The 21541-nt window shown below is 42.2% G+C and overlaps 1 protein-coding gene across 2 annotated transcripts; it reads left to right on the top strand.

Moving 5' to 3' along the window:
- Nucleotides 1-300: 300 nt before the first annotated feature.
- Nucleotides 301-20960, top strand: LOC101732991 (serine/threonine-protein kinase N1). Of its 2 annotated transcripts, XM_031894629.1 has the most exons (18): nt 301-782; nt 3661-3762; nt 11644-11707; nt 12322-12415; nt 12908-12981; nt 14011-14104; nt 14208-14545; nt 14728-14798; nt 15066-15129; nt 15211-15302; nt 16023-16199; nt 16512-16574; nt 16657-16733; nt 17125-17267; nt 19533-19640; nt 20189-20269; nt 20474-20687; nt 20861-20960. In XM_031894629.1, the coding sequence occupies exons 3-17, from the start codon at nt 11654-11656 to the stop codon at nt 20654-20656; spliced, it is 1713 nt and encodes a 570-aa protein (XP_031750489.1). In that variant the 5' UTR covers nt 301-782; nt 3661-3762; nt 11644-11653; the 3' UTR covers nt 20657-20687; nt 20861-20960. The 2 variants fall into 2 exon arrangements, with proteins under 2 accessions (XP_031750489.1, XP_031750487.1); XM_031894627.1 differs by lacking the exons at nt 301-782; nt 3661-3762 and adding an exon at nt 9555-9706.
- The last annotated feature ends 581 nt before the right edge of the window (nt 20961-21541 follow it).

The following is a 21541-nucleotide window of genomic DNA, read 5'->3' as shown; positions in this document are numbered from 1 at the left end:
ACTATATACATTTCCATACTGGGGGCAGATACACACCCTGGGATTTCCAGATTATTTTATCATGAGCGATGGGAAATGTCCCATTCCATTATGAGACTTAGCTATATTTAGGTAGGAAGCAGGCAAGTCGTATGGGTTATACTCTCGGCTGTGTTTAAAGGTTTCCCGAGTGTCGCTTGTCTCGGGGGAACACTGGGCGAGAGAGCTGGGGATTGGGTGTCGCTTCCCCCACTGTCTGGATGGAGTCGCATCTCTCCTGGGAAGCGTGGTGGGGGGGTACCTCGAGCGTTTGGGTCGGGAGACCTTCTTCCGGTGCCCCTAGAATATAGTTGGGCCATTCTGTGATGCCTGGAACAGGTATGTCCAGTTGTTGGCAGAATTGTGCTGTTGCCATGGGATACCGTGGGGCAAAAGCCTTACCGCCTTTACGTGCTAGTAGTGCAAAACTCCATTTATATGATATGCTGCACTCCCCCAGTTCTCCTAACGTGTCTCTCACACTCACTTACTCTTGTTTTAGTGCCACAGTCTCTGTGTATATTGTATGATTAAGGTCAGTGCCCAAAGTCTGCAAATGGGATTTGCGCGGCATTAGTGACAGTATATTAAACATGTCTTCCAGGTTTGCGCTTCCCCCTGAGGCTGTGCCTGAGACCGCTTGTGGCTCTGGGCTAATGTCAGGCCCAACGGACCACGAGGCTCCTCCACCATGTTGTCTCCGTCCGGCGGTTCTGGTGTCTCTTGTGAGCGGGGAAAGAACTGTTTCATGCCGCCCGGAAGAGGTAAGTCCTTATGCCCGGAGTAGTTGGCAGATGAAATGTGCTTGTTGTGCTTCCCCATCTTGCCAGGAATCCCACAATCTGCTTTTTATCTGTAACACGAAGCTCAGTACAAGTACGTCCCACTTCCGCGCCATGCAGCCACTCCCCCTGATTGGCTCCTTTTTTTTTGCTGCTTCTCCAGTAAAATTGACCAATCAAGGATCAGGTGTGGGCAGGGCTGGGAAGATATTACAAACTGAAGGCAGTGCAGAAATGGAGACAGATATGAAGGATCTGCAGCTGTAACCTTTACCTAAGAACCAACTGTGAACTTTTTATCCCACTCCCACAGGTACTATACTGTATCCCTCCCACAGGTACTATACTGTATCCTCCCACTCCCACAGGTACTATACTGTATCCCCCACTCCCACAGGTACTATACTGTATCCTCCCACGGGTACTATACTGTATCCTCCCACTCCCACAGGTACTATACTGTATCCTCCCACTCCCACAGGTACTATACTGCATCCTCCCACTCCCACAGGTACTATACTGTATCCTCCCACTCCCACAGGTACTATACTGTATCCTTCCACTCCCACAGGTACTATACTGTATTCCCCACTCCCACAGGTACTATACTGTATCCTCCCACACCCACAGGTACTATACTGTATCCTCCCACTCCCACAGGTACTATAATGTATCCTCATCCCACTCCCACAGGTACTATACTGTATCATCATGCCACTCCCACAGGTACTATACTGTATCCTCCCACTCCCACAGGTACTATAATGTATCCTCATCCCACTTCCACAGGTACTATACTTTATCATCATGCCACTCCCACAGGTACTATACTGTATCCTCCCACTCCCACAGGTACTATACTGTATTCCCCACTCCCACAGGTACTATACTGTATCCTTCCACACCCACAGGTACTATAATGTATCCTCATCCCACTCCCACAGGTACTATACTGTATCATCATGCCACTCCCACAGGTACTATACTGTATACTCCCACAGGTACTATATTTTTTCCTCCCACTCCGACAGGTTCTATACTGTATCCTTCCACACCCACAGGTACTATACTGTATCATCATGCCACTCCCACTGGTACTATACTGTATACTCCCACAGGTACTATATTTTTCCTCCCACAGGTACTATACTTTAATCCTCCCACTCCCACAGGTACTATACTGTATCCCCCACTCCCACAGGTACTATACTGTATCCTCCCACAGCCACAGGTACTATACTGTATCCCCCACTCCCACAGGTACTATACTGTATCCTCCCACTCCCACAGGTACTTTACTGTATCCTCCCACTCCCACAGGTACTATACTGTATCCTCCCACTCCCACACACTGCGCCTCACTGTATATAATGTGCCAGGTTTGTACCTACAGACTCACTGTATATAATGTGCCGGGTTTGTACCTACAGACTCACTGTATATAATGTGCCGGGTTTGTACCTACAGACGCACTGTATATAATGTGCCGGGTTTGTACCCACAGACTCACTGTATATAATGTGCCGGGTTTGTACCTACAGACTCACTGTATATAATGTGCCGGGTTTGTACCTACAGACTCACTGTATATAATGTGCCGGGTTTGTACCTACAGACTCACTGTATATAATGTGCCGGGTTTGTACCCACAGACTCACTGTATATAATGTGCTGGGTTTGTACCTACAGACTCACTGTATATAATGTGCCGGGTTTGTACCTACAGACTCACTGTATAAAATTTGCCGGGTTTGTACCCACAGACTCACTGTATATAATGTGCCGGGTTTGTACCCACAGACTCACTGTATATAATGTGCCGGGTTTGTACCTACAGACTCACTGTATATAATGTGCCGGGTTTGTACCTACAGACTCACTGTATAATAATGTGCCGGGTTTGTACCTACAGACTCACTGTATATAATGTGCCGGGTTTGTACCCACAGACTCACTGTATATAATGTGCTGGGTTTGTACCTACAGACTCACTGTATATAATGTGCCGGGTTTGTACCTACAGACTCACTGTATAAAATTTGCCGGGTTTGTACCCACAGACTCACTGTATATAATGTGCCGGGTTTGTACCACAGACTCACTGTATATAATGTGCCGGGTTTGTACCTACAGACTCACTGTATATAATGTGCCGGGTTTGTACCTACAGACTCACTGTATATAATGTGCTGGGTTTGTACCCACAGACTCACTGTATATAATGTGCTGGGTTTGTACCTACAGACTCACTGTATATAATGTGCCGGGTTTGTACCTACAGACTCACTGTATAAAATTTGCCGGGTTTGTACCCACAGACTCACTGTATATAATGTGCCGGGTTTGTACCCACAGACTCACTGTATATAATGTGCCGGGTTTTGTACCTACAGACTCACTGTATATAATGTGCCGGGTTTGTACCTACAGACTCACTGTATATAATGTGCCTGGTGTGTCAGTACCCACTGCCTATCTTGTTATAAGACAAACTAAAATAAAATGAAGCCAACTGATCCCAAACACAAATGGATAGAGAACCCCTCACAGAAGTGCATGTATCCTAAGCATTTAAGGGTGAATAAAGCACCTCCACCCGCACTTTTGCTCAGTATCCCTGGGAGTCAGTGGGAACCCCAAGAGATAGCATGGATGTTCTTTTTTACATCACCAGCAAATCCCCTAAGGCCCCCATTAGCTTTAGGCCAGTCTGTGTAGGGCCCATCTTTAGCCTTCCCAAACAACCCTCCGCCTATGACTGCCCCTCCTGCGCTTTATCTTTTGCAAAATGTGAAATTGTTATTTTGTGTTTTCCATCTGTCGAATGGGACCTTTTTCTCACATTTTTCTCATCTCACAGCCCCTCCCCCTCGCCGAGTATGAAAGTCACCGGCCGACTCGATTGGATAAACACACTAGAAGGTGGACTTACCCTTTAACAGCGATACAGCACATCCACAAGGTAAACAATTGGCCAAATTCTCCACAAAATATTCAGCAAATACTGAACCAATTGTTGAACTATAATTTTAATATTCAGGTATTTTTGTATAAAATGAACCTACAGTTTGCCCAAAACTCAAATCCTTGCCCTGATATTTATGGGATACTTTTTATTTCTAAATGACACTGTTACACAGCAAATAATTCCCTCTGCCATTTAACCTTTTTTTATTCTTGAACCAACAAATGTATTTTATACTGCCATCTAGTGGTACCAAATGAGATTACATTGAATACTGACCGGGTTGGCTGGGTATCGGGCTGAGAACCACTAATTATTGTTAAAACTTTGAGTTTAAACTAGGGATGCAGCGAATCCCAGATTCGGTTGGGGATTCTGGCCGAATCCAGCCTTTTTTTGATGGATTTGGTTTTAGCCGAATCCACGGTCCCGGCCGAACTGAATCAGAACCCGAATTAGCATAAATTAGCATATGCTAATTAGCATTCGGAAAGGGTTAAAATTTAGGGGGGAAATTTTTAGGTGCTCAGCGTGCGGCAACTCTTAACCCTTCCTAATTAGCATATGCTAATTTAGATTCTGATTCGGTTCGGGATTCGCTAGAATCCATTAGGGCGGGTTCGGCAGAACACAAAAAAGTGGGTTCAGTGCATCCATAGTTTAAATGGACGTTGCTTTTGTTTCACTTGAAACTGGTTGAATGTTGGGATTAACTTCCCCTTTAAAATGTGTGAAATAAAAAGCAGTGAGGGGGATTAACTTCCCCTTGAAAATGTGTGAAATAAAAACCAGTGAGGGGGATTAATTTCCCCTTGAAAATGTGTGAAATTGAAACCAGTGAGGGGGATTAACTTCCCCTTGAAAATGTGTGAAATAAAAACCAGTGAGGGGGGTTAACTTCCCCTTGAAAATGTGTGAAATAAAAACCAGTGAGGGTGATTAACTTCCCCTTTAAAATGTGTGATGGACAGGCTGTCACTGACTAGTCTGCTCCTCTGTTATTCTAAGGCTTCATAGGTCTCAGTTGCCCTCGACAGATCAAACCTGACAATTTTTTTTTCTAGCAAAAAAAATTAACTAAATGTTAATAAATCAAGAATTATGGGCGTTATTTTCGAAAAATCGTTGGATCCAACAGGGAAATCAAACCTGCCTGGTTGATATCTGGCCAATTGTAGGGCAGATGTTGGTTGGGTAGGCCTGTTGGGAGAGCCCATACACAGGCAGATAAGCTGCCGAATTGCTCTTAAATCTGCCCGTGTATGGCCGCCTTAATTTGTCTGACGGAACAACTGTGCCAAGGGCAGAATGCCACTAAATAGGGGGCAATTCCATGTAAAGAACTATCACTAAACAACCTGAACAGATTGGAAAGTGATTGGTCATTGGCCAGATATCTGTCAGATGGTTTAGGGCTCCATTGTCCATTCATATCCCACTATAAGGATTATGGGCCATAAATGATTGGATTAGCCAGATTGGTCAAATTGGGCATAGATTGCTCCATGTATGTTTAGTAGTAGCAATAGCTGTCTGGTTGCCAAGAGGGGCTGGAAGATATAACCCTAATATCTTTCTATTTAACAGCTAGTGTGAGGGGCCCCACAAAGCCTGGGCCCAAGTAAGCACCTACACGCGCACATTCCCTAAACGTAGAACTAAATCTCCCATCAGACCCACTTGCTTTGTCTTCCCTCCAGATTCTCTGTCCTTTGATTTTGTGGTTATTGTGGCTCCTGGGGGGGGCAGGGAATTAAACTTTGAAATTATTTTCGTTGGTTGATCTTGTCCTGCTGTCTCTAACTTACCCTGCTGTTTCCATCTTTCCCTACTGTCTCCATCTTTCCCTACTGTCTCCATCTTGCCCTACTGTCTCCATCTTGTCCTACTGTCTCCATCTTGCTCTACTGTCTCCATCTTGCCCTACAGTCTCCATCTTGCCCTACTGTCTCCATCTTGCTCTACTGTCAACATCTTGTCCTACTGTCTCCATCTTGCCCTACAGTCTCCATCTTGCCCTACTGTCTCCATCTTGCCCTACAGTCTCCATCTTGTCCTACTGTGTCCATCTTGTCCTACTGTCTCCATCTTGCCCTACTGTCTCCATCTAGTCCTCCACTGTCTCCATCTTGTCCTCCATCTTGCCCCCTGCTGGGGCAATTAACCTCCCACTCCCCAGAAAGGTCATATCACCCCATTCCCGAATAAGCCGCACAGTTTGACACCTCATTAATGGGTCGACGACAAACAGTGGTTAATTGCCCCCCTGCTGGGGCCATTAACCACCCACCCCTCAGAAAAGTCATAGCACCCCATTCCCGAATAAGCCACATGGTTTGAAACCTCACTCATGGGTCTACGACAAATGGTGGTTAATTTCCCCCTGCTGGGGGCAATTAACTGCCCACCCCTCAGAAAAGTCATAGCACCCCATTCCCGAATAGGCCGCATGATCTGACACCTCACTCATAGGTCTACGACAAACGGTGGTTAATTGCCCCCTGCTGGGGCAATTAACTGCCCACCCCTCAGAAAAGTCATAGCACCCCATTCCCGAATAAGCCGCACGGTTTGACACCTCATTCATTCATGGGTCTACGACAAACAGTGGTAAATTGCCCCCTGCTGGGGCAATTAACTGCCCACCCCTCAGAAAAATCACAGCACCCCATTCCCGAATGAGCTGCACAGTTTCACACCTCATTCATGGGTCTATGACAAACGGTTGTTAATTGCCCCCCTGCTGGGGCAATTAACCGCCCCCCCTCAGAAAAGTCATAGCACCCCATTCCCGATTAGGCCACATGATTTGACACCTCACTCATGGGTCTACGACAACTGGTGGTTAATTTCCACCTGCTGGGGGCAATTAACCGCCCACCCCTCAGAAAAGTCATTGCACCACCCCATTCACGAATAAGCCGCATGGTTTGACACCTCACTCATGGGTCTACGACAAACGGTGGTTAATGGCCCCCTGCTGGGGCCATTAACCACCCACCCCTCAGAAAAGTCATAGCACCCCATTCCCGAATAAGCCCCCTGCTGGGGCAATTATCCGCCCCCCCTCAGAAAAGTCATAGCAACCCATTCCCGAATAGGCCGCATGATTTGACACCTCACTCATGGGTCTACGACAAATGGTGGTTAAATGCCACCCCTCAGAAAAGTCAATTGTCTTCTGGGGCAATTAACCGCCCACCCGTCAGAAAAGTCATAGCACCCCATTCCCGAATAAGCCGCACGATTTGACACCTCATTCATTCATGGGTCTACGACAAACGGTGGTTAATTGCCCCCCTGCTGGGGCAATTAACTGCCCACCCCTCAGAAAAGTCATAGCACCCCTTTCTCGAATAGGCCGCATGATTTGACACCTCAATCATGGGGCTACGACAAACGGTGGTTAATTGCCCCCTGCTGGGGCAATTAACCGCCCACCCCTCAGAAAAGTCATAGCACCCCATTCCCGAATAGGCCACACAATTTGACACCTCATTCATGGGTCTACGACAAACGGTGGTTAATTGCCCCCTTCAGGGGCAATTAACTGCCCACCCCTCAGAAAAGTAATAGCACCCCATTCCCGAATAAGCCGCACGGTTTTACACCTCATTCATGGGTCTACAACAAACGGTGGTTAATTGCCCCCTGCTGGTTACGCGCCGAACTTTTGCCCTGCTGGGGCAATTAACCGGCCACCCCTCAGAAAAGTCATAGCACCCCAATTCCGAATAAGCCGCACGGTTTGACACCTCATTCATGGGTCTACGACAAACAATGGTTAATTGCCCCTGCTGGGGCAATTAACCGCCCACCCCTCAGAAAAGTCAAAGCATCCCATTCCCGAATAAGCCGCATTGTTTGACACCTCATTCATGGGTCTACGACAAACGATGGTTTATTGCCCCTGCTGGGGCAATAAACTGCCCACCCCTCAGAAAAGTCATAACACCCCATTCCAGAATAAGCCGCACGGTTTGACACCTCATTCATGGGTCTACGACAAACGGCGGTTAATTGCCCCCTGCTAGGGCAATTAATCTCCCACCCCTCAGAAAAGTCATAGCACCCCATTCCCGAATAAGCCGCACGGTTTGACACCTCATTCATGGGTCTACGACAAACGGTAGTTAATTGCCCCTGCTGGAGCAATTAATCTCCCACCCCTCAGAAAAGTCATAGTACCCCATTCCCGAATAAGCCGCACGGTTTGACACCTCATTCATGGGTCTACGACAAACGGTGGTTAATTGCCCCTGCTGGGGCAATTAACCGCCCACCCCTCAAAAAAGTCATAGCACCCCATTCCCGAATAAGCCGCACGGTTTGACACCTTATTCATGGGTCTACGACAAACGGTGGTTTATTGCCCCTCCTGGGGCAATTAATATCCCACCCCTCAGAAAAGTCACAGCACCCCATTCCCGAATAAGCTGCACGGTTTGACACCTCATTCATGGGTCTACGACAAACGGTGGTTAATTGCCCCTGCTGGGGCAATTAACCGCCCACCCCTCAGAAAAGTCATAGCGCCCCATTCCCGAATAAGCCGCATGGTTTGACACCTCATTCATGGGTCTACGACAAACGGTGATTAATTGCCCCCTGCTGGGCAATTAATCTCCCACCCCTCAGAAAAGTCATAGCACCCCATTCCCGAATAAACCGCATGGTTTGACACCTCATTCATGGGTCTACGACAAACGGTGGTTAATTGCCCCCTACTGGGGCAATTAACTGCCCACCTCTCAGAAAAGTCATAGTTATTCCCGAATAAGCCACATGGTTTGAAACCTCATTCATGGGTCTACGACAAACTAGTTATTCGCCAAAATCCCCATTATAAGTCAATGGGGCAAATTTGGGGACCTGTCTTGCCCCAGGGTAAAACGTATACCCTTGTGTGGGGTATCTTCTGACACAGGTTGCAAACCTCTTCAAATGTGGTAAATTTCACGTTTCTAAAAATATCCCTCTTTGCGCTACAATCCGTCAAAGTTTGCCTCCATGTTAAGTCAATGGGATTTTTGGCCCGGTTAATTGCCCCCTGCGGGGGCAACTAACCGCCCACCCTTCAGATCAGCCATTGCACCCCATTCCCGAATAAGCCGCACGGTTTGACACCTCATTCATGGGTCTACGACAAACTAGTTATTTGCCAAATCCCCATTATAAGTAAATGGGGCAAATTTGGGGACCTCTCTTGCCCCAGGGGTAAAACTTATACCCTTGTGCGGGGTATCTTCTGACACAGGTTGCAAACCTCTTCAAGTGTGGTAAATTTCACGTTTCTAATCATGGGTGTACGACAAACGGTGCGGGACTAGTTACGCGCCAAACTTTTGTACGGAAGAATAATAATAATAATAAGAAAAATAAGCCTGTGAGATAACAATAGGGATGCTTTGCTTCACAAGCCCCACTAATAACTTGCTGTAACCATACCCGGAGCACTTTTTTTTTTTACAGATATTTGCACTTTTAAACTGCTATTAACAGGCAACCAGCAATTCAGCAACCCTAGGGTTAACTGACCACAACTTTTTTTGAAGTCACCACAATTTATTTGACTGCGACTTTTTTGACACAACTGCAATTTTTTTTTATTTCACTGACTTTTTAAAATGCCTGTGGGACTCAGTCCCTATCTGTATGAATACGAGCTGAGCAGCAGAACAATACGCCCTGTAATAACCTTTCAGGCTGCATCATAACAAACAAACAGAACATTGTGATGTCACAATGGGCAGCGAAGTTTGTGCAGCTTCCCTGCCAAGCGAGTGTCAGAGCTGAGCTGGTTGGGTTGCAGGGCAGATCCCCTGGGAGCTGCTCTCTCCTAATCAGCTGTTTTTGCCTCCTTAAAGCCACTTTAACACCTTTAGGCTTTAAGCCTTTACCATCGAATTGCTTCGGCGCATCCTCGCTCGGCTCCATATCTGTAAGTCAGCCAATTGGTTTTATCATTCAGATATATAGAGGGAATAGGGTGTGAGCCTGGGGCTGTAGGCCTGGAATGGGCCGTCTGTGTAACTATAGATATTCCAACGTGTCAAACACACGACTGTGACTTTTTTCTTGATGCAACGGCGATTTATTTGACAAGACTGTGACTATTTTGATAGGAACTTTTATATATATATAATATAGTAATAGGTTTTACAGTGCCACAAAGTAGTGTAGGAGTTTATAGTCTGTAGGATAAATCAGAGGCATAAGTGTATAAGTATAAAAGTTAGTACAGGTATAGGATCCCTTATAGAGAAACCTGTTATCCAGAAAGTAAGATATAATTACCCCTTATTGGGGGCAGAACAGCCCTATTGGGTTTATTTCATGGTTAAATGATTCCCTTTTCTCTGTAATAATAAAACAGTACCTGTACTTGATCACAACTAAGATATAATTACCCCTTATTGGGGGCAGAACAGCCCTATTGGGTTTATTTCATGGTTAAATGATTCCTTTTTCTCTGTAATAATAAAACAGTACCTGTACTTGATCCCAACTAAGATATAATTACCCCTTATTGGGGGCAGAACAGCCCTATTGGGTTTATTTCATGGTTAAATGATTCCCTTTTCTCTGTAATAATAAAACAGTACCTGTACTTGATCCCAACTAAGATATAATTACCCCTTATTGGGGGCAGAACAGCCCTATTGGGTTTATTTCATGGTTAAATGATTCCCTTTTCTCTGTAATAATAAAACAGTACCTGTACTTGATCCCAACTAAGATATAATTACCCCTTATTGGGGGCAGAACAGCCCTATTGGGTTTATTTCATGGTTAAATGATTCCCTTTTCTCTGTTATAATAAAACAGTACCTGTACTTGATCCCAACTAAGATATAATTACCCCTTATTGGGGGCAGAACAGTCCTATTGGGTTTATTTCATGGTTAAATGATTCCCTTTTCTCTGTTATAATAAAACAGTACCTGTACTTGATCCCAACTAAGATATAATTACCCCTTATTGGGGGCAGAACAGCCCTATTGGGTTTATTTCATGGTTAAATGATTCCCTTTTCTCTGTTATAATAAAACAGTACCTGTACTTGATCCCAACTAAGATATAATTACCCCTTATTGGGGGCAGAACAGCTCTATTGGGTTTATTTCATGGTTAAATGATTCCCTTTTCTCTGTTATAATAAAACAGTACCTGTACTTGATCCCAACTAAGATATAATTACCCCTTATTGGGGGCAGAACAGCCCTATTGGGTTTATTTCATGGTTAAATGATTCCCTTTTCTCTGTAATAATAAAACAGTACCTGTACTTGATCCCAACTAAGATATTATTACCTCCTATTGGGTTTATTTCATGTTTTAATGATTTTTTTAGCAGACTTAAAGGAGAAGGAAAGGCTAAGTCACTTGGGGGTGCCAAAATGTTAGGCACCCCCAAGTGACTTAGAACGCCTACCTTGTACCCCGGGCTGGTGCCCCTGTACGGAGGGAACAGCACCAGCCCGGGGTTTATTTCAAGGAAGGAGGAAGCGGTGTCTACAGGTGCCCCGGGCTGGTGCTGTTCCCTCCGTACAGGGGCACCAGCCCGGGGTACAAGGTAGGCGCTCTAAGTCACTTGGGGGTGCCTAACATTTTGGCACCCCCAAGTGACTTAGCCTTTCCTTCTCCTTTAAGGTATGGAGATCCAAATCCAAAACCTCAGGCCCTAAGCATTCTGGATAACAGGTCCCATGCCTGTATGTTCTTGTATTTAGATTGAAAGCTCCATGGGGCAGGCACTGATAGGAATGATGCACTGACAATTAAAAATAAACACACAATTGCATAGAATTAACAATAATCTCTGGTTCCTTTCTATTTTAGCATAAACTCAAATAAAATCTCTATTTTCTGTTACAGGAGCTGCAGCATGGGTGACCGAATGCGAAAAATATTTACCAACTTTTTTAAACTTAAAAATAAGGTAAGGCCCCAATGTCTTCCTCTGGTATTGACTTTAGTGGGATGGACCAGGACTTACTGGGATGAGTTGGGAAGGACTGGGACTCACTGGGATGAGTTGGGAAGGACTGGGACTGACTGGGATGAGTTGGGAAGGACTGGGACTGACTGGGAGGAGCTGCTCATGTATATTGGACACTGTTAGGGGGGTGCATTATTTATTTATCATTATATTATTATAACATATGGGTTTCAATGAGTCCTGTGCCTGTGTCACAAGTAGGGTTGTCACCTCACCCCTTATAAAATACCAGTCACATATTGATACGACATCATGCATGGCTAATTAGCAATTCATTTAGATGCATGCTGCAGACTGAACTGATTTATATGTAGCCATGCAGCATGTATCTAACTTAATTGCTTATTAGGCATGCAGGATGTGGGTTCAATATGTGACTGATATTAAAGGGTTAAGGTGGCAACCCTAGCCATAAGTGACATCAACAAGCAATAATTATACCCGCTGACATCACTGAGCTCTGTTTTTAAGGCTATATGTGTATTTATCTATATATTTATATTTGGAGGTTTTATTTTTTTAATGGTGTTTGTGAAAATCTTTCCCCCCCACAGGAACCTAAAAGCAGAAGTGTCTTTTCTATTCCTCTGCAAAAGACAGAGACAGACATCTCATCTGCTTCGAACCTGAAAGCTGAAAAACCTGCAGGTATTTGAATTTGAGGGATCGGCTGCGTTACTTTGTTGTTTTGTCCTTAGTCGCAGCTCACAGGGTTAACGAAACACACAGCCTTCTTATATGCACAAGTAATATGGAACCCAAGGTTATATTATAGCAATGGGGAACAAGTTGGTAGAACTGAAGGGGGTGCTTATGGGGGATCATGTAACAGCATTCAGTCATTTACCAATTTGGCAAATATCCCTAAAACCTAGAGACCAACCTCTACTTGTACTAAAGCAGGAGAAACCATTAGCACTCCATATAAATGCCCTCCCTCACACATGATTATTTAAGGATCTAGTCCTCCTCCTATGGTGAAAAGTCTATAGACTTCTTCCACATTCTCCTGATTTCATAGGTCTACTGCTCGGCTTGGCCTCCTGATTAACCAATCAGAGCAGCCAGGCAGTATTAGAAAGTGATTGTATTTGTTTCTGTATCATCTCAATGTATTTTAATCTATATTTTCCACTATAGAAGCAAGCGCGAAGAAAGGAATACTTCGACGCCTCTGCAAATCAATTAGGAACCTCTGTCAATGTAAAAAGAAGGTAAGGTGGAACGTTCCACCATCTCTCTCTGAGTTTAGGCTTGAGTGTCACTGGCTGTTGGTTCATGTTCTCTCTCAGCAGCACATGGAAAGAATGTTCTCTCAGCTATGTTGGGTTACTATAGGCTGTAGTGCTTCTTAAATGTGCGTCCAACCTAGTGGAGAAGGTGGAGCATATTCTGCATATTTAGGCTCTTCTCCCCTTTTTGACCAATATAGTATTTGTACATTTGTATCCTGTTTTAAGGTGTTTCATTTAGGCCACAGGATTTTGAGATTAGTTATTGTATTGTAAATGTTCTGCCTGAAGCACCGCCCCTAATATATTTGGCTTAAAGAGACACTGACACCAGAAATGAAACCTTTTTTTTTATTTCTATCATAACACTGTCTTTGCAGGAGCTTTATAATTTTGCTATAAAAGTATTTCCTGATACTTTTACATTCCCTATCTGATCCCCCATGTTCCTCTATGAGGGGGCTGCCATATTTGTGCAGCAGTAGGCTGTTAGCATTAGAAGCTATAACTGACAGGCTGAGAAGGGACAGTTAGGTTGGCAAAACAGTCGGGTTTAGGAACTTCAAGTGACAATTACTTACATAAGCAGCCCTACCAGGGAAAAATGATCAACATGACCTATAGGTTACTTTTTATGTAGATTCATAATTTACAAAGTATTTTTTTTGTGTCAGTAACACTTTAAGGGCAGTGGCGTAACTAGTTGCCACCCCTAAAAAATCTTGCCTTCCCGCCCCTGCCCATGACCTCTGCCCACTGGGCACAGTAAAACAGGGCTTTATTTTATGCGCTGCGCTAGCATTTGTATATATTACACAAAAAGGTGCTGGTGCTACAGGCAAGTAACATTCAGTGCAATGCAAGCTCCCCTGTCTCATTGGGGCGGCTTTAGTACTAACAATGCTACGGCCTTGACTTTCCTGGCAGAGAAATATCTCCTGAATATTCAGCATCAGTTTCTGATTCATTCTTTGCCTTTTAATCATGAGTTTATCATTTGGCTTTCTATAGAAATGTTCAGAAATTGTGCAGGAAGTAAGCAACACAGAGATGATCCTCGAGGAAAAGGAGCTACTGAAGGAGAAACCAATTGAGATCCTTACAGGTACAGAACCAAGGACATATATGCCCAATAAACCCACAGAGACCCCCATATGACTAAAAAGGTGACTTTTTAAAAAATAATTTTATATTTTTAATCTTTCCAGAGTCTCCAAGTATTCCTCGTGATCCTTCCTCAGATTTTGGAAATACTTTGATTCCAAAGAGAGAGAAGGATGATGAAGAGATGCCGCAGAATGTTGAAGTGATTCCTGACGTGGAGGATATTGCTCAGAATGTTCCCGCAAAGGATGAGAAATCTGCGAGCTTATATTTAAGCTGTGTGGAACCACTGAATTACTACACTGATCCAAGTTCTCATTATGCTAGTGCAAGTGATCACTATACTGATCCGCATTCCGAGTTCACTGCTCCAAGTTCCAAATATACTGATGCAAGTGATTACTTCTCTGATAAGAGTTTATCTCCTTCTAAGCTGGAACTGGTGAGATTTTGTTAGATTTGGGTTTATAGGGTATTGTGTATAAATGCAGTAAAATAATATACTATAAGAATGATTATGGCGCATAATATCCTTTATAGAGATATACGTAAGATTAGACTACACTGTATGGTATCATTAGCCCAAGTGAGACTGAATTAATGGTGTTTCATCTCCTTCTCTAGGCTAGAAATTGTTACTGTGAAATAATCAGAGAGATTGATAGGGCACTAAACCACGTAAAGGTGGACGCAAGGTAGGATATTGGGTTTCTATTTTGATACTGAGGTTGTTATGGTAAAATAGAAAAGCCTTTACTACATCTTAGATACAAAAACCCAACGCATTTCATCCTCACAGGGAGGGGCCTTCGTCAGGGGCACATGCATTAAGAAAATAGATGCGGGCCTGTATCTAAGATGTAATAAAGATTTGTTCTATCTTTCTATCTTCTGGTTTGCCTGACACACACAGGTCAACCATAAAGTAACTGAGATTATATTTCATTCTTGTTTTCTCTCAGGAATCAGACAACTATGGCTGATTTCAAACTACAATGTGAACTGGGTGCTGGTGCTTTTGGCCAGGTGAGTTACTGGCCCCCTAGATATGGGGTGGGGGGTTATTGGAACAAAGGCATAATAATGGGGGTCTCTCTCTTATTTCAGGTATATCGGGCACAACACAGAGAAACCAGGAGAATTGTAGCCATCAAGACTCAACCAAAGGCTGCAGTCAAAACTATATTTAAATATAGAAGGTCAGTTAAATGGGGAAACCGCAAACAATAAGTATTTGTGTGTATAGTCTGGAACATTCCTACAGGCAGATGTTTTATATCTGTTCCAGAAGATATACAGATTCCATTATTGATATAACATTCTCTCATAAAGTGCCATTGGCTTATTTTTAACAGATTTATTTAAACTTAAATTGTAAATCTGCCACCCTGAGGTGATTTTCATAATCACAATTTTTCCTTTTACTTGTTGAGATGTATCATAAAAAAACAACACTTTGCATAGAAAACCATTCTTTCTAAAGTCTGCCATGACGCAATTGAGTCAGTAGGGATCTGATCTTCAGAACTGATGATTGTTTATAAATACACAAGGAAAAAACCACAATTGTATTAAAAAAAATCCACTGATTGATAAGTTGTTGGGATATTGATAGTTATGCCCCTAATTAATTATTACTGTAGGGATTTAGTAGGATTGGCTAATTATAAATATGCAACAAGTACCTCCCATTGGTCAAAGTGAAATGATTTCACCCTAAACCTTAGAACCAACCAAAGGGCCTGATTAGTGTATTTGGGCACAGGGTGGGTGATGGTGCCACTATATTCTGTGCTTGCACTTGTATACGTGTTATAGTGCCATTAGTATAAATGGGCGTTACATTCACTACATTCATGGTGCAGATGTCCCACCTATGTCATTTTCTTCTATAAACGTTTCATGGCTTTATTTTGCAGCATTCTTCTGGAGCAGCGCATCCTTCTTATGGCAAAGCAAAAGCAGAATCCTTTTGTTGTCGGTTTATTCTCCTCCTTCATAACCAGACAACATATCTGCTTCGCTATGGATTACGCTGAGGGAGGGGACTTGGAGTCCCAACTGAAACAAGGTGCCATATCGCTGGAGAGAACTACGTAAGTACTACTGGGCTTTTATAGAGGGTCACACAAGTGATAGCCTTATAGTAGCCATAACACTGCACATAAATAGTATTGTAATTACTGTCCAATCAATACAGTGAACATGGGCGGTTGCTTCTTTCCCTTTATCAAGCGAGGGCATATAGGAACATGTTATTGCCATGGTTGTGCTTTCATTACCATGAAACAAAGCAAAGGCTTAGTGAGGGCCTAGGCCCAACAATTGCTACCGGTTTTTACCCGTATAGATAAATACTCAATATTGCATTCATAAAAAGGTGACTTTTCTCTTTTTGACCCTTGTAGGTTCTTCTCCTCCTGCATTGTCCTCGGGCTGAAGTTCCTACATGAAAACAAGATTGTTCATAGGTAAGTGGAGCATTTCCTTTAGTCCTAGAAATGTCTGATATGGTAATTGGGCCGGCTAACAGTGTCTGTTCTCTCAATACAGAGATTTAAAGCCAGAAAACATCCTTCTGGATGGCCGAGGATATGCCAAAATAGCAGACTTTGGTCTTAGCATAGAAGGTAAGATGGCTGCGTACAATGACATTGGACATACGGGTTCATATTAGAACTTTATGTTCATACTTAATAGAGTTCATTATATTGTAGGCACTTTCTCAGGGTCCGCAGCATAGTGGCCCCACTAGATGGATAATGCAGGAGTATATTATCCAGCATTATTAGTATTGTTACAGTCATGTTTAAAGCCCCATAAAGACTCCAGTCACCATGCAGATACAAATTCACTAATGAGAGCCTGCCCTCAGATTCTTTGTTTCACGCCAACATGGCGGTGACGTTCCTCATTTTTTATAAAACCAATAGTTCAGGTTTCAAGTTAATCTTTATATTAGATAAATGATCTTTTAATCTCAACAAATCTACTAATGAAATGTTTCTGTTTGTATTCAAGGAATTGGCTACAGGGACGAGATCTGGGGCAACTGTGGAACTGTACCATATAAGGCTCCAGAAATTTTCACTGAGTTAAACTACACCAGATCGGTGGACTGGTGGGCTCTTGGAGTGATCCTGTACAGAATGGCTATTGGCGAGGTAAGTGCCCATTTATTAACTGAATCAGGGAATCACTGCTTGGCCTGAACATAATAGGAGCTCAGTTACTGCAACATTTTTTTACATTTATTACATTTAGCGTCCAACCTGGATGAAAGGTGGACTTATCTGTATAAGCCCCATTATAGTATCCCCTCTGTGTAGCTGAACCCCATCCACTCCCAGTACAGGTATGGGATCCCTTATCCGAAAACCTGTTGTCGAGAAAGCTCCGAATTACAGAATGCCCGGCTCCCATAGACTCCATTATAATCAAATAATTCAGAATTTTAAAACTGATTTCCTTTTTCTCTGTAATAATAAAACAGTACCTGTACTTGATCCCAACTAAGATATCATTACCCCTTATTGGGAGCAGAACAGCCCTATTGGGTTTATTTAATGGTTAAATGATTCCCTTTTCTCTGTAATAATAAAACAGTACCTGTACTTGATCCCAACTAAGATATCATTACCCCTTATTGGGAGCAGAACAGCCCTATTGGGTTTATTTAATGGTTAAATGATTCCCTTTTCTCTGTAATAATAAAACAGTACCTGTACTTGATCCCAACTAAGATATAATTACCCCTTATTGGGGCAGAACAGCCCTATTGGGTTTATTTAATGGTTAAATGATTCCCTTTTCTCTTTAATAATAAACAGTACCTGTACTTGATCCCAACTAAGATATAATTACCCCTTATTGGGGGCAGAACAGCCCTATTGGGTTTATTTCATGGTTAAATGATTCCCTTTTCTCTATAATAATAAAACAGTACCTGTACTTGATCCCAACTAAGATATAATTACCCCTTATTGGGGACAGAACAGCCCTATTGGGTTTATTTCATGGTTAAATAATTCCCTTTTCTCTGTAATAATAAAACAGTACCTGTACTTGATCCCAACTAAGATATAATTACCCCTTATTGGGGGCAGAACAGCCCTATTGGGTTTATTTAATGGTTACATGATTCCCTTTTCTCTATAATAATAAAACAGTACCTGTACTTGATCCCAACTAAGATATAATTACCCCTTATTGGGGGCAGAACAGCCATATTGGGTTTATTTCATGGTTAAATAATTCCCTTTTCTCTGTAATAATAAAACAGTACCTGTACTTGATCCCAACTAAGATATAATTACACCTAATTGGTGCAGAACAGCCTTATTGGGTTTATTTAATGGTTAAATGATTCCCTTTTCTCTGTAATAATAAAACAGTACCTGTACTTGATCCCAACTAAGATATAATTACCCCTTGTTGGGGGCAGAACAGCCCTATTGGGTTTATTTCATGGTTAAATGATTCCCTTTTCTCTATAATAATAAAACAGTACCTGTACTTGATCCCAACTAAGATATAATTACCCCTTATTGGGGGCAGAACAGCCCTATTGGGTTTATTTAATGGTTACATGATTCCCTTTTCTCTATAATAATAAAACAGTACCTGTACTTGATCCCAACTAAGATATAATTACCCCTTATTGGGGGCAGAACAGCCATATTGGGTTTATTTCATGGTTAAATAATTCCCTTTTCTCTGTAATAATAAAACAGTACCTGTACTTGATCCCAACTAAGATATAATTACACCTAATTGGTGCAGAACAGCCTTATTGGGTTTATTTAATGGTTAAATGATTCCCTTTTCTCTGTAATAATAAAACAGTACCTGTACTTGATCCCAACTAAGATATAATTACCCCTTGTTGGGGGCAGAACAGCCCTATTGGGTTTATTTCATGGTTAAATGATTCCCTTTTCTCTATAATAATAAAACAGTACCTGTACTTGATCCCAACTAAGATATAATTACCCCTTATTGGGGGCAGAACAGCCCTATTGGGTTTATTTAATGGTTAAATGATTCCTTTTTCTCTATAATAATAAAACAGTACCTGTACTTGATCCCAACTAAAATATAAATAATCCTTATTTGATGCAAAACAATTCCATAGGGTTTAATTAATGTTTTATTGATTCTTTAGTAGACTTGAGGTATAGAAATCCAAATTACAGAATGACCCCTTATCCGGAATACCCTTGGTCCCAAGCATTCTGGATAACGGGTCCTATTCCTGTACTTAAGTCTAACCATTTACATTGCTCATCATGTTGGGGTTGGGTTTAATGGTGACTGAGCCTACAGCTTCATGTATAAAGTGCAGCATTACAGGACCGTACCCCATTACTGATATTGTTGCCATTTTTTTGTTTCATGCTTTTAAACCAAATATTTTTTTCTGTTTGTAGTTTCCTTTCGACGAAACAGACAAGCAGCTCCTGACGGCCCAAATTATACATACAGAGCCGAAAATTCCTCCAGATCTGCTTTTAAGTGTCAAGGTCACATTACAAGGGGTAAGTACCTGTTGGGATTTTGCAGCCTGCTGTTTGAATGTTTAATCCAGGGACAGGGTCGGACTGGGGGGTGCAGGGCCCACCGGGGCTACCGTGTCCCCCACAGGGGCCCCTGCCGTTCACCTCTAACCCCCCTTCCCCCGCAGGGGCCCCCTGTCCGACGTCCTCCCCTGAACGCGCACATGTGAAACGCGTCAGGGGAGGACATCGGAGGTCAGATGAAGCGGCAATAGGGTCGGGCCTGGATCACTGGGGCCCACCGGGTATTTTCCCGGTGTCCCGGTAGCCCAGTCCAACCCTGTCCAGGGATCATTTACTGCCCCCTAATGTTAATGTAATCTTGCTCACATTGGCACTTCCATTTATAAACTTTGGGGCTTTATTTTTTACTGCGCACTCCAAAAATGCCAAATGTTTCTCATTGAGCAATTTCTTTTTGTACAATTTTTTCTCCCACACTGCCTATACGGTACCGGTTTCTGGCACACCCGCCTGCCTACATGAGTTTGCTTTATGCTCCTCAATATGATACATTTTTCTCTTTGCAGCTGCTGAAAAAAGATGCCAAACTTCGCCTCGGGTCACATAAAACAGACGCTAAAGAAGTCATGGAAAGCTCTTTATTCAGGGTATGTGAATATTTTACTCCTCCTAAGTGGCAGCCATTAACAGGGGGTCTTTTTAGATCCACGAGTTCTATTCCCTGTGTGAGCTCTTGCGCACTTTCACAGGGCAGATACAGTATCACTTGGAATTGGATAGAATTTGTATATGTTAAATAACAGATAAATAGAACGAAATAGTGCTAATAAAGTATTCCTGCTGTTTTACAGGGATTTAACTGGGACGCCCTTCTGAGCCAAGAAATACAGGCGCCATTCACTCCTCAAATAAGTGTTCCAGAGCGAGTGGAGTTAGTACGCCTTCGCTTACCGGGCGCTGGTGTCCCACAACCCCACAGGACCCCATTGGAAGAGGCATTAGAACAGTTGAATTGTCCTGCTCTTCTGCCTTGAAAACCGGGTTCCTGTGAATTCTTTAGTCCAGGTAAGGAGTTTGCCTTTATAAAAATAAAAAGAAAAAATGGAACAAAGGGAGGGAGGGAGGGGGTGCATTATACACTTAGCATAAGGGGTCTTGGGAAACAGCTTGTTGGAGTTATCTTGGTGTCCTGCGGAGGTTGTATTTTCTCTTTAACTCTCCTCTCCCTCCTAATTCAGAGATCCCCAGCTGACTAACGATGACCCGATCTTCTCGGAGGAAGAAGACACGTTCAAAGCCAAATGTCTTCATTTCTATGAAGATGATTATATTTTTATATAAATGTTTATATTTATTTATTTTTTTACTATTTTGTAAAAAAATTTGTAAAAAAATTGAATTCTATTTTTCTATATAATTTGTAAAAAATTGAATTCTATTTTTCTATATAATTTGTAAAAAAATTGAATTCTATTTTTCTATATAATTTGTAAAAAATTGAATTCTATTTTTCTATATAATTTGTAAAAAAATTTAATTCTATTTTTCTATATAATTTGTAAAAAATTTAATTCTATTTTTTTATATAATTTGTAAAAAAATTTAATTCTATTTTTCTATATAATTTGTAAAAAATGTAATTCTATTTTTGTATATAATTTGTAAAAAAATTTAATTCTATTTTTCTATAAAACTTTTTAAAATAAAATAAATTCTATTTTTTTATATAATTTGGAAATAATTCTATTTTTCTAATAAAAATTTGAAATAATATAATTGATTCTATTTTTCCATATAATTTATAAAAAATGTAATTCTATTTTTCTATAAAAAAAAGTAACGGCGACGAAAAAAATCGCAAAAAATACGAAAAAATCGCAAAATGTTCGTTTTCTAATCGGAATGTTTCAAATTCGGAT

This window comes from Xenopus tropicalis, chromosome 1 (assembly GCF_000004195.4).
Source record: "Xenopus tropicalis strain Nigerian chromosome 1, UCB_Xtro_10.0, whole genome shotgun sequence".
Classification (NCBI taxonomy): domain Eukaryota; kingdom Metazoa; phylum Chordata; class Amphibia; order Anura; family Pipidae; genus Xenopus; species Xenopus tropicalis.
The sequence above is the reverse complement of the archived record's forward strand: the minus strand, read 5'-3'. Positions and strand labels throughout refer to the sequence as shown.

What these genes read in the sequence shown, in the direction of transcription:
- LOC101732991 (XM_031894629.1), top strand. Translation starts at nt 11,654, where the DNA reads ATGGGTGACCGAATGCGAAAAATATTTACCAACTTTTTTAAACTTAAA. An exon ending in CTCCTTCTAAGCTGGAACTG is followed by an intron (nt 14,546 to 14,727) that starts GTGAGATTTTGT and finishes CTCCTTCTCTAG; the next exon opens with GCTAGAAATTGTTACTGTGA. An exon ending in ATATCGCTGGAGAGAACTAC is followed by an intron (nt 16,200 to 16,511) that starts GTAAGTACTACT and finishes TGACCCTTGTAG; the next exon opens with GTTCTTCTCCTCCTGCATTG.